We start from the raw sequence: 12,810 nt of genomic DNA on the forward strand, positions 1-12,810 counted from the left end.
CTTGCATCATTCATTGCATTCTTGTGCCAAAAACCTGTCCTTGATGAGAAAAGGATCTGACATATGCTGCTAGTCCACTTTAGATGGTTTAAGTCCTTTTTACTGTCAAGGTGGTGATCATTTTGAAGCCGCCCTGTATGGCTGTTACTGCTCTGGTCGGGTCTTGATGGATGGCTGGTGACTTAACTGCTTTGTTGCCTCCTGTGACATATGAGATAAGCTAGTGGATGACATCACCCGGCAGTAAAGCCAGTTCACGTGATGTCGCTTGCTTGGCTCCACCAACAGGCTCAACAGCAGAGGGTCCCCATAGACCTCCCCTGCTCTCTGGATGCCAACAAACAGCAGAGGCAGCTTATTGCTGAGCTGGAGAGCAAGAACAGGTGAGGGATGGCTGCCACTGTGAGACTGCTCACTCCTTTTCTGTTGAAATTTACTATTAGAAATAAATAGATCCATGAACAGGCAGCAGAAAGCTGGCTCTACTGTATTTTACCATTGTTACTAAGGGCCAAGTAATGAGCCTTTGCACCCTCTAAATGCTCCCTCTGTCACAACATGCATCGGAAACATAGGCTAATATAGGGGAGCCAATGTGAAGAAATACAAGATACTTTGCATGTAATTCAAAAATGCTACAAACTGTATTTAGGTTTTTTTTTAAATGCTTAAAAGACATATTATGTGGCAACATTAAAATGAAATAAATACACATTAAGTAGTAAAATATATAGTAGGTAGTAAAATACCTATTATCAATGGATCACATTCAAGCTTGTGCAGGATAAAAAGAAACGTCAGGGTAAAACTGATGAACGTCCACAAGCTTTTAACAGCTGAGTGACTAGGACAATCTGATGTTTCACTGTGGAAAAAAAGCTCTGATATGAATAATAGAATATTCTTTAGCCTTTCGTGACACCTGAATGAAAAGCAGCCATCAGTTATTTAACTGATGGCTATATAACATAATAAAACATTTCTGTGTAGCTGCTGGATTTTAACAAAGAGCTGAAAGGAGTTCTCAGTCTGTTTCTGCTGCCCCCTGGTGTAAAAACCAAATCGTTCATGATAAGGATACACCAACACTAAGGTTTTAGTGTATCGTTTGTCAGGCTGTTTCATAAGTATGTAGCATAGTGCTATATTGCAGATTCCTTGAGCTCTGACTATAGATCATCTGTGCAAATTCTGACAGAATTTGATGTAGGGCTTGGATATGCTTGCACTCCTCACAGAGAAATCCTGCAGGAAATCCAGAGGCTGCGCCTTCAGCATGAGGAGGCATCCCAGCCACCTCCTGACAAGGGTCAGCAGAACCCCACTCTCCTGGCTGAGCTGCGACTTCTCAGGTAACTTTGCTTTCTTTGATCCACCAAGTGCATCTGTGAGCTGACAGACAGTACTGCTGAGGCTGCTTGCAAGGTGCTTCTCGCAGCGTAAACGAACAACATGTGCTTTGACATCTGCAGATGTTCTCTTTTTTTTTTTTGTTGCCATTGACATTATGTTTTCATCACAACTAGTTTCTTCTGTTAGGCAACGCAAAGATGAGCTTGAACAAAGAATGTCTACTCTGCAGGAGAGTCGCAGGGAACTTATGGTGCAGCTGGAGCAGCTAATGATGCTTCTTAAGGTACTGCAGATGTGCTTTTCATCCGTCTGCTCAGATACAGCATACAGTTTACACGTTTTTGTGATCACTGAAGGAGCACACATTCTGTCTTTAACTTTATTTAAGTTTGCTTCCCGGACATTATAGTTTCAACGCTTAATGAGTAAAACATGAATGCCTGTGTTGTAACTCGTGTTTACTGTTATTATTTTGATGTAGTTTGTGAGGAGGATGGCCAGATGATGAATTTTCCTTGTAATACAAATGCACAATACTTGCATAATCCTTCAGGCTGCAACAAAGCAGACGCTGCTCTTTGCAGTATGGAAATGAGAATAATTATTCAACATCCACATCACAGATGTATTTGTAACAGATGCATTTCACATCTTTAGTTTTGACAGACAAAGACAGACGATCAGTTTGTTAATTTGTTATTAGTTAAAGAAGCAAAGAAATTGACAGTTGTTACTTGTTAGGAAATCTCTCCCATTTTAAATCCCTATTAATGCGTACAGATACTTTCTCTGACACCATGTCTGCCACTTTTGAAAGGGAAAACCTTTGATGTGAAAATTCACCATTCTTTTTCTTGTTCAGACAAGAGGACGGGATCCCTTAAAGCCCACAAAAACAGCTCACTATACTGCCTTTAGTGGAAAGAAAATCAGTCTAATTAGCCTAAAAGGATCAATGATAATCCATTAAACTTGCATGAGGAAGCCACATAGCTACCAGGGGCCTCATTTAAAATGGACTGCGTAGGAGTCATACTAAAAGTGCACGTACGCTCAAAAGCCGAAAATGCCGGGCGCAAAAAAAAATCCGGATCTATAAAACCGCGTGCACGCAGACTTCCACGCAAGGTTCTCTTTATAAATCACTGTCCAGCTGGAAGGCTGCGCACGTGAATCCGCCTGGTATCCCCGCCCTCTACACGCCCACTTTCTACCGAAAATGGAATCATTTTGCATATGAATGAGCCTGCTGAGCATGCGCAGTGGCTTCCTGCAACCTGTTTGGCTTCAGAATGAATGAATGAACATGTCGAGCCACCGTGCCACTGAATTTCACTGAGATCTGAGATCTAGATGTTGTTGATGAGGAGGAGGACAGGAAAACCACATTATTTTGTTGTCACAGTAAAAGTAGAAAAATAAATAGTATAAAATAAAGCGAGTGAGTGGCAGCACACCGTTGCTGCGCGGAACGCCGTGAGTTCCCCGGTGCAACAGGGGGACACACGTCCCCCCGTCTTGTCAAAATCATGTTTATTTTCCCCTTACTTTTTACAGTTTAAAAACTAACGGTAAGCTCAGCCTTAAATTCTAAATTATCAAGACACTGTATGAAAGCGATACGCTCCCCCTCCTCCTCCTCTCCCGTCTCCCGTCAGAGCGGCTCAGGGCGGGTTTATGGTTCTGCGTCACCAACGCAGAGCCTACGGCGTAGGTGCGCGTCGCCGCGTACCCTACGCCGTAGGCTCTGCGTCGTTTTAACGCGGGGCCATAATTTAGGCACCATACACCCGCACGTAAAGGTTTCACGCGCCCGTAAAACTCATATATATGAAAACAAATCTGAGTCCCTTTAGGGAAGAAATGAGGGGCTCCGTGGGGCTCCCTAAACGCAGCCCCTCATTTGTTCTGTCCTAAAGCGGTGAAGGAGGTTCCCCGCGTGTCACCGCGGCTGCAGCTCCAGCAGCACCAGAGTCCTGACTGACAGCTTCACACACAGAGGAACACGATCAGCGCTATATTATTTTATTTTATTATTTTATTATTTTAAGTCTGATATATTTTGTGATATGTGATGACATTATTAAGAGTATGACATGAATCTGGCTTCATTTCACCACCTCACAGCCTGCGTCGCCAGTTCCCCGTGTCTTAAGTAAATTCTTACGGGAGGGTCCTAGTTGCCGTAAAGATAAGCAGATTTTTCGGTTAGGTTTTTCTTTTTAGATCCGAGGATTTGCGTAGAAGGCGGCTTCCGCAACTTTCAGGCGCTTTTTCTGCGCAAGCAAGCTTTATAGATGAGGCCCCAGGTCTTTGCAGGAATACTGACTAGATATTTTTTTAAAGATGTGGTTCTTGTTTCATGACTAAAACTGAATGGAGACAAACTGTAAGTGTTAAAAAACTGTGACTAATACACGTGTGAAGTAAAGACGTTTGCATTGTTGGCTGGTTTTCGTACAAAACCTGACCTTTTCTTAATTTAATTTGTAACCATGTTATAGCTAATAATGTTATTTTTTTCTGAATTATGGAGGTAGATGCAACTAACTAGCGAAAAAGAAAAAAAAACACAGCTTTTAGTTTGTAGAAATAACTCAAATATACTTCACGGATGGAAATGTTGTGTAACAGAATGTGATGATCTTTGAATGATACTGATATAGTAGTAAATGCTGCTTTGCTCCTCTGCATACTATATCAGCATGTATGAAATGATTATTTTTTCTTTTAAAATGACCTTAGGTTTGTTGACTAAAGCAGCAGTGATGATATTAAAGTCACTACACTGTATTTCTTGTGTGTTAATGAGGATTTTTTTTTTCCAGTATTGCCAATGAGTGATAGTTTTCTCAGAATTTTGTTTTATTTTTTTATTTGTGTGAAACTGATGAGTGTAAACTTGTATGAAAGTGTTTTGTCATTTACACACACACACACAGTTTGAATTGCAAATAATGTAATGTAACCGAAATAAACAATTCATTCATTCATTCATTCATTCATTCATTCATTCATTCATTCATTCATTCATTCATTCATTCATTCATTCATTCATTCATTCAGAATGCTGAGGCGCGGTAAATACTAACCCCCCTGTATGGTCTTCAGACTCAGGGTGCCGGCTCTCCCCGCTCTTCCCCCAGCCACACCATCAGCCGGTCGATTCCCACACCAATCCACTCAGATTCTACCAGCACTACCCCAACTCACACACCTCAGGACTCACTCATGGGCGTGGGAGGGGATGTTCAGGAGGCCTTCGCTCAGGGTAAAATGCATTTTTCTTGTCACAAGCTATTGTCATTTCAAATTTCATGTTTATTTATGCTTTTATTTTTCTATTTTTAAAGGTCCAAGGAGAAATTTGAGAAATGACCTACTCATTGCTGCCGACTCCATCACCAACACAATGTCATCACTGGTTAAAGAGCTCAATTCAGGTCAGGCGTGAAAAAAGGAAGATTGTGTTTTACTGTCTGAATTTTCTACACATCTATTTTAATACCTTTTTCTCCCTCAGAAGATTTAAGTGAGACTGATAGCACTGTGGATTCAGACTTTGGTCGTTGTGACACACTAGGCTCAGCTTCTTCAGATCCCTTCTTTGCTTATAAACCAAGGTACTTCAGTTCATAAGCATCAGTTCAGTGTAGGGGGTGCCTTTTAATATTTATGAGGTAGCTCTTGTCTTATTCACAATTCGCCTTGTATTGAACTCTTTTTTTTTTTTTTTTTGTATTAGGCCTGCTAGCACTGCAGATGAGGAAATGTTTGAGAACAACCTGGAGCAGCAGCTGGAGGATGAGCTGAAGATGGAAGAGATGGTGAAGCACAGGCAAGAAACAGGCAAGAATTGCATGGTAAGTGGCAGCTTTCTGAGACCAGAACAGAAGAACAGGATTCATTTTTTGCACTACGCAAAAAAACATCTAACTTGTGGTATGTCTTCTTGTGGTACAGGTGACGCTGCAGCAGTGACTGTACTGGTGACTGGTAAGTTCGCCGGTGACCGCCAGTTTGCTGTTGATTTGTTTTTTTGTTTTTTTATAGTTTGGATTGTTAAATACCGGACAACAGATTTTTACTTTCTATCCTGAAATGTACCTGCGTGAAGCTGGCCCCCACCCCACGCAAAACTCAGTGAAAATATTCTCAATCGTTTGTGCTGCTTTAGTTTTGAAGCTATAAAGGGTTTATGATGACGATTTCTCATGATTTCTTTCTCTCGGGGGGGCTACGTGACGTCATCATCAAGAAAGCATCACTGGGATTCTCTAAAGTCCTTATCAGAACTATGATGTGTTTGTTAATATTATAAATATGTGTATTTATAGTGTGTATGTATATAAATATATATATATATATATATATATATATATATATATATATATATATATATATATATATATATATATATATATATATATATATATATATATACATATATATATATATATAAAACCTTATATATTTATATCCTTCATATGTTGAGCACTTCATTTACCTTTTTCTCACCTTTTTCTTCACAGGTGAGCAATATGAAAAGCAACAACAGTCGAAGACACTGGCGGAGGCAACACTGGGCCAACAGTACACAGCACTGACTACACTGAGAATTGAATTGAAATCCAACCACAGAACACATTTGTGTAAAGATATATTTTTTAACCAAGCACATATTTAAGGTAATACTGTGAGCTGATGTAAAGAGATTAATTACTGAGCTGTCTATTATACCACAGGTGCCATAAAAACACATGATCAGAGAGATTTATTTCTTAATTTTTATCTTTTTTGTATGAGTTGTCAAGCAAATGTTCAAATACATTATTATCACAGAGTGGCAAAACTGATTATTGCAAAGACTCACATTTTAAAACACATCGAACCAGGTTTAAATGTTTATTGGCATCTGATTTAGGATTTATGATGACAAGTCTGAGATTACATTTGACGTGAAATTATACAACGATGAAGTTCAAAATGCTTTGTACCTTACTGTCACTCTTAAGTTGCTTTTAGATTTTATTTGTTTATTTTGTTTTCGAGCAAGCCAATCATATGTATTTGTTTTATTTGTTCCATTAGTAATAATGACAAACACTGCCTTAGCTGACTGGATGACCTCTTGTTTCAGTTCGTTCTGCTCGCCAATGCAGCATGTAGCCTATAACAAAACTCACTTGCAACAATGCTGGATGTCTTCGATGGGGCTAAACTCATTGAAATTGTTGCTAGGAGGGATTTGGGCCTTCAAATATGTACAAATAGATATAGCTATAGAATACTGCTTCTAATGTCTTTGTGTGGTTTAAACAAAAAAGAAAACACAAAGATATCCAAACACTCTGATTTAATGGTTTACACTGGCAAAGGTGTTGAAGAAATTCCATTTACAATCAAAGGTTTATTGATTATGATTAAAGTTAAATCCTACAATATGTGTTGTTGTTTCAGATGTTGGGATCAACGCTCTTACACAAATTTTTCCTCTCTCTCTTTCTCTCCCACACACACGCACGCATGCATTCTTGATGCTTTGTGTGAGTGTGCATAAAACTTACCCAGTCAACTTTGGTAAAAGTGGCAAGCCAATCTAAGATCATAGATGTGTGAAATATATCTAGTTTGACTTTTTTGAGCAAGTTCATAGCAGTCATTTCGCATGGTGGTGATGCATAATAAAGTGTTGACACAATATCACCATTTTTGCCTATGTATTCCTTTCTCTTTCTTTTTCCTTTTCAAAAATGGCACACTTCAATTGGCTCGGTTTGGCGGTGCACATTTATTATGTGTCATAAACGCACCGGTGGCTGCTCTCGACTTACCGTCAATAATTCATCTTTCCATCTATGGCAACATAAAGGCAGCCATCCGGCTCTGCATCTCATAGTCATGTGCATATTAAAGAGATTTTGACTCTTGACTTGCCCAATAATAAAAGGATCAGTTAAGAGTTCAGGCTTTATCCCTTTTATCATCACTACATTTCAAAAGGCACCAACAAAGTTCAATCAAACACAGGGCAACACTTGCAGCAGCCGCTAACAAGCTTTTCATAACAACCTTCGTGTGGCTATGTGAAATTACTTTCATAATATGTTATCTTTGTTTATCATTCAGTTCCACATCATGTGGAGTTTGTAAAGATACGCAGTTAAAGGTAAAGCTGTGATGACCTTTACGCCAATGTCCATTTCTTGTTAGTATGTCTAATAATGGGAACTATGCAGTTTTTTTAGCAGCTGAAATCCGTTTCATACATTCATGTTATCCTGTTCAGAACTGATCAGGGGCTGTTGGGGTTCATCCTGGGTTAGTGGCTGGTTCATGACAACCCCAAGGCTGAAATCAGGCTTGTTTAACCAAGAATGCAAACTTTGTGTACTGAATTAAAACCTGACTCTGTAATGTCCACTTACTGTAATAGTAGAAATGAAAAATGTAATCTGCTATTTGTTTATTACTAACAAACTATTTTTAATTATTGATAGTAATTGATAATAACTAGTAGGCTAGTTTTCATGATTCATTATTGTGGGGAAGAAAAAAAAAGCTCATGATTGTTTTTACGTTACATTTTTTTCAACATAAATAAATTAAAATGAATGTCACTTCACAAATCCCAACAAATATCTGTTAGAATTCCTTGTTTCTGGTGAAACAAGATAGACCCCAATTGCATGAGAAGTTAAGAAGCAAGAACTGAATTGAATAATTGCATAATAAGACCATTTCCAACAGCTTGATGTTTCTGTGAATATAGTTATGAAATGTATTCAAAACTTTAGGGTCCAAAGGACTGTAGCAAAACTGCATGGACGTGGCCAAAAGAGGAACATTTATGAAAAATTGAAGAGACAGGATGTACGAATGAAAACCACCGAGCCCAGAACAGCTTCTAAAGAGATTGAATATGAACTCAAAGATTAAAGTACATCAGTGTCACATCCGTCGCTGTTTGAGCCAAAGTGGACGATGTAGGAGGTCTCAACTGTTGAAAGCAAATTATAAAAAAAAAAGATTGGAATGTGTCAAGATACATTATTGTGGAAAAAAAATCTGCTATGACTATATGATAAGAAGTGAAAAAAATAACTTTATTAAATGCTTCAGTAGAACAGGCTCAACAGAAGTCTCACCAACATCTGCAGAAGTTGTCTTAACCTGGCTATTTTACAAGGGCGTATATAATAGTTTTTGGGTCCTCGCTTCCGAGATTATGTTATGTCAAATATCCAATCAGAAAGTGTATTTTACGCATGATGTACTCGTGCTAGGAAATTGGCATATGTGTATGTGTTTGCCACTCTCCATTTTGTGGAGAAATGTGGCGTCTGATGTGGCTTATCATCAAAGATGTGTGTGTCAGCTCATCAGGGCGCTCTCAGTGGCCCCAAGAATCCAGTTAGAGTTTGTTTTCTGCACTGTAACCAAGAACGAAAGATGAGGAGGATGCGGTTGGAGCAGCTGATCTGTACAAAGGTTATATGAGTACATGGGCACACTATAGGCTACATGTCTTAAAAAGCCGCAACGCACTATAAATTTGTATTTACAACAAGAATGTGGACCAGAATACCTGTCTACCGGTGCAGAAGTCTTTAGTCAGTGTTCAGTAAATTTTTCGTTTTGTCAGTTTTGAGTTCTTTCAGTGACCATTGTGGGAAAGTGCAGCAGTTTTACAGAACAGAGCCTGGTGCTCTTTAGACAAAATAACATGCAGTTCTCAAAACAACATCTTTGCAGCTGTGTAAGACAGCTAAACCCAAACTGCACAGACATAATACTGGTCTGAACTGAGTGCACTCATAATGAACTCAAAGAGTGCTGGGAATGTTTTCTCTCACAGCAGGTCCCAGTCGGACCCAGATTGGACCCATGCCTTGTCATTACCCATACACCTGATAATAACCACTGGGAACACTTAACATGGGGAAAGCATGGACCTTTTTCCCAGATGGGCCTGGAAGAAGGATGTGTATACCCTGAAACATATTCTGAAATTAAACCTACTTTTGTGCCAATGCAGTGTGATTAAAGTCACTATTTCCAAAGGTTGCAATGATAGTGGTAGCATATCAGTGTGAAGTAATTTAATACGATTACACTGCATTACTTATATTTGGAGTGGTATCCTGACACTGTTGGTATTCAGTTGCTCTTTGAACAGATTCTGAATAGCTGTGTTTTTGCCAAGGAAAGTATCAGCCGTCTTCATGACAAGTGGAGAAATGTCCCACACAGCCGTTTTGATGTTGTCAGGGATCCACTTCACAAAGTAGCTGGAGTTCTTGTTCTGCCCCTTCAACATCTACTCGCCCACCTCCTTTACAAACACATAGCCTTAGAAGGAAGAGGCAGCTATGAGTAATTAAGTTGGTAAATAAGTAAACTTGATTTGTATAGCACCTTTCACAGAGAGAGGCTCGCCAAGTGGTTAAAGTGGTTAAAGACACAGGGTAGCAAGTAAAAGACCAGAAAAAAAATAGGAAACTGGAAATAGGACAAAATGGAAACTATGAAAATACAAAGACAACAACAGACAGGAGCAATCAAAATTCATTAATTTACCAATTTTACTAAAAACCTCCCTATACAGGTGTGCTTTAAGATGTTGTTTTTTTAATATCCACATCAGTCATCAAGAAAAAGCTGGACTGCACAGCTGTCAAATAAGAAAAAGGTAATTTATTAGGTAATGTCCATGGCGTAGGTCACAAGCTCCTGTCACATTCTTGGCATCGAACGTGCCAGGTGAGTTCAGGAACTGACAGAGCCGTTGAAAAAGAAATTTCTGTGTGAAGGCAGATGTTACACAGGGTTAGTCAGTGCAGAAAGTCCCATCTGTGTTCTCAAACAGACAGTGGAGGGCCGTGGGGCTCGGCCGTGGTGTTCAACACCTGAAAGAGGGGAGTGAACAAAAAGAGGAGTAAAAATGAATGGCATTAAAAGCATAATGGAATCAGAGAAAAGGTCAAACCTTTAATCTGGACTTATATCTGACTGTGTTCCTCCAGTGAAATGGCCTTTACCTGCTCCGGCCTGAGCTGTATTACATGCAAATATGGATATATTCCATATCTGCATAGCCATCTTCCTCACCCAGTTTTAAATGGAAAAAAAGGTCAAATTTACAGACTCAAATGCAATATACGTTCAACAAGCTGTGTATATATTGAATAAAATAGCTTATTTGCCACTAGGCGTAACTTTTTTCTTTTTCTTTTTTTTTAATGGAGTAATTACATCAGCAATATTCTTACTAAAGACAAAGTTGTCAGATCTAAACACCTGACCAAAGGTTCAAGACTTTACAGAGTCCATTGTGCTTGGCTCTATGTCCTCCTTTACTGCATTTTACTGCATAGCCTACAATAGCTTTTCTCCATTTGAGAGGTCAGACCAAAACAGAAAAGTAAAGTATTAGAGATCAAAACATCTACATGGCCATGAAAATGTAAATTATAAAGCGTTACTAATTTGACTTTGACGAGAAAAAGGTTCATATGGTACAAATTGTCATGATAAATAATATTCTCCAAAAGTTAATTTAATAGTTAAAGATTGGTGACAACAGGTGAGTGGTAATCCTTGCTCAACTGGAGGCCTGCCACAGCTCCAGGTGCCCTGGACACAGGGTTGTCAGCCTGGGACCACCATTCACAGACGTTTCATCCCTTATCCCAGAACAAGACCTGGTGTCACGGAATAAACCCTACACCAACTTGCAGGGGAAAGAGTCCCCCTCTCAACCCGCTCCCCCTGCACTCTAGAAGCAGCTCAGTGGACTTTGACCTCCTCCTCTCGTGGGCTTCCTCACCCCCACCTCACGGCTGAGCTGTCAAATCAGCCGGTCCAACATTTCGAATGCCCTCGTATTTTAATATTTATGGGATCTGCAGGAAGCTTAGTTGGGTTTTCAAAATACGATTACAAAAAGAAAAGAAAAAAAAAACGAATTAAAAATTAAAGATGATGCTTGAGACATTGTAAAATATTTACTTAATACTTTCTGACTATGAAATCAGTTAGACTGATTCCAAACATGTGGATCAGGACAAATTCAAGTGTAAAATTCCATATTAAAACAATAATGATAATTTAAGAAAAAAAATGATATTTGAGATGCTTTAAATCACATCATGCCATCATTTCTTACAGTTTTTGGTGTATGTATTAATACATATTAATACTTTGACTGCATAAAAAATAAATATCACATTTATTAATGGAATATCATAATTACATTTGTTCAAATCTACATGGTAAAAATATGAATCAACTGAGAATGTGTGCAATCAGTGTATCCTAGAACTAGAACCAGGCACTTATTGACAAATTATGTCAAGTTTTTACATTATCTCAAACATCATTTTACTATCATTCGTTTATTTATTCATTTATTTATTTATTTTTCCTATATTTGACGGATTCTTTGTCTTGAGATTTTATTTTGAAAACCCATAGTTGCGGTTGAGTGGTTTTCAACCCATAAAGATTAGAATAAGTGGGAACTCAAAATGTTATTTTATGTTTTACAGGTTTGGATCACGTCATATATGTTCTGACTCTTAGGGATGGAGTATTTGCAAAAAAAAAAAAAGAATATCATAGAAATGTTAGCATTGATAACAAAAATCATTGGTGGTAATTAATTCAAAGAAAAAAAAACGTAACCTACTCATTATTACTTTGATCAAATAATGTGGACACACAAAAAGTAAGAGTATAAAATTATATTTTGAATTTGTTGAAATACATATTTAGATTACAGTTAAATAAACATTATTGCACTAAGGTTGTTATTTTTATGTCAAACTTCAATATATGATAATTTAAAAATAATGAATTAGTATGATTTGATTTGATTTGATTTATTTATTCAGCACAGTATAAAAAACAGAACAAGTAACATACAAATGTAAAAAAGAGATTGGTAATGTGCTAGGCTGAGGCAAAAAGCCCAAGGAGTTTATACGAGGCCTCTACCTTTGTAAAATACAGCAAAAGATTGTATAAAGATTTAAAATATGCAGAATACATGATTGCAGTCTAAAAACAAAGACAAAGCAAATAAACTTCAGCATGAATAGAATACATGGTATCTACATGATTAAAGAAAAAATAACAAATCTAGAAATATCATTAGGTAATCTGATCAATTAAATGTGTCCTGAGCTTATGTTTAAAATTATTGAATGAAGTAGAGGTAGAAGAGATTGCTGTATAGGTGTTCAATAATATAATCATAATATCCCGCTTTATTTATGATGCGTATAGCTCGTTTTTGTAGTAAAACAATTTTATCAGTTATGGTTTTAAACGTAGATCCCCATAGTTCCACACAGTAAGTTAAATAAGGAAGTATCAATGAACAGTAAATTAAGTATAAACTTTTATGATTTAGCATATCTTTGGTTTTGTACATGATTGCTATTGATTTTTTTA

The 12,810-nt window shown here is 37.9% G+C and overlaps 1 protein-coding gene across 8 annotated transcripts in view; it reads left to right on the plus strand.

Moving 5' to 3' along the window:
• Positions 1-7,172, plus strand: part of dtna (dystrobrevin, alpha) — a 26,033-nt gene extending 18,861 nt beyond the window's left edge. For 3 of the 8 annotated variants that reach the window (XM_061732422.1, XM_061732418.1, XM_061732423.1), the window contains 9 exons: positions 289-383; positions 1,239-1,352; positions 1,540-1,636; positions 4,465-4,624; positions 4,707-4,796; positions 4,877-4,976; positions 5,099-5,216; positions 5,317-5,349; positions 5,886-7,170. In XM_061732422.1, coding sequence (XP_061588406.1) covers positions 289-383; positions 1,239-1,352; positions 1,540-1,636; positions 4,465-4,624; positions 4,707-4,796; positions 4,877-4,976; positions 5,099-5,216; positions 5,317-5,334 — 792 coding nt within the window. In that variant the 3' untranslated portion in view covers positions 5,335-5,349; positions 5,886-7,170. Of the gene's footprint in view, positions 1-288; positions 384-1,238; positions 1,353-1,539; positions 1,637-4,464; positions 4,625-4,706; positions 4,797-4,876; positions 4,977-5,096; positions 5,217-5,316; positions 5,350-5,885 lie in introns of all 8 variants that reach the window. The other 5 variants (XM_061732421.1, XM_061732420.1, XM_061732419.1 and 2 more) reach the window with 5 other exon arrangements.
• Positions 7,173-12,810: the final 5,638 nt, after the last annotated feature.

Source organism: Cololabis saira, chromosome 10 (genome assembly GCF_033807715.1).
Source record: "Cololabis saira isolate AMF1-May2022 chromosome 10, fColSai1.1, whole genome shotgun sequence".
In the NCBI taxonomy this organism is placed as follows: Eukaryota; Metazoa; Chordata; class Actinopteri; order Beloniformes; family Belonidae; genus Cololabis; species Cololabis saira.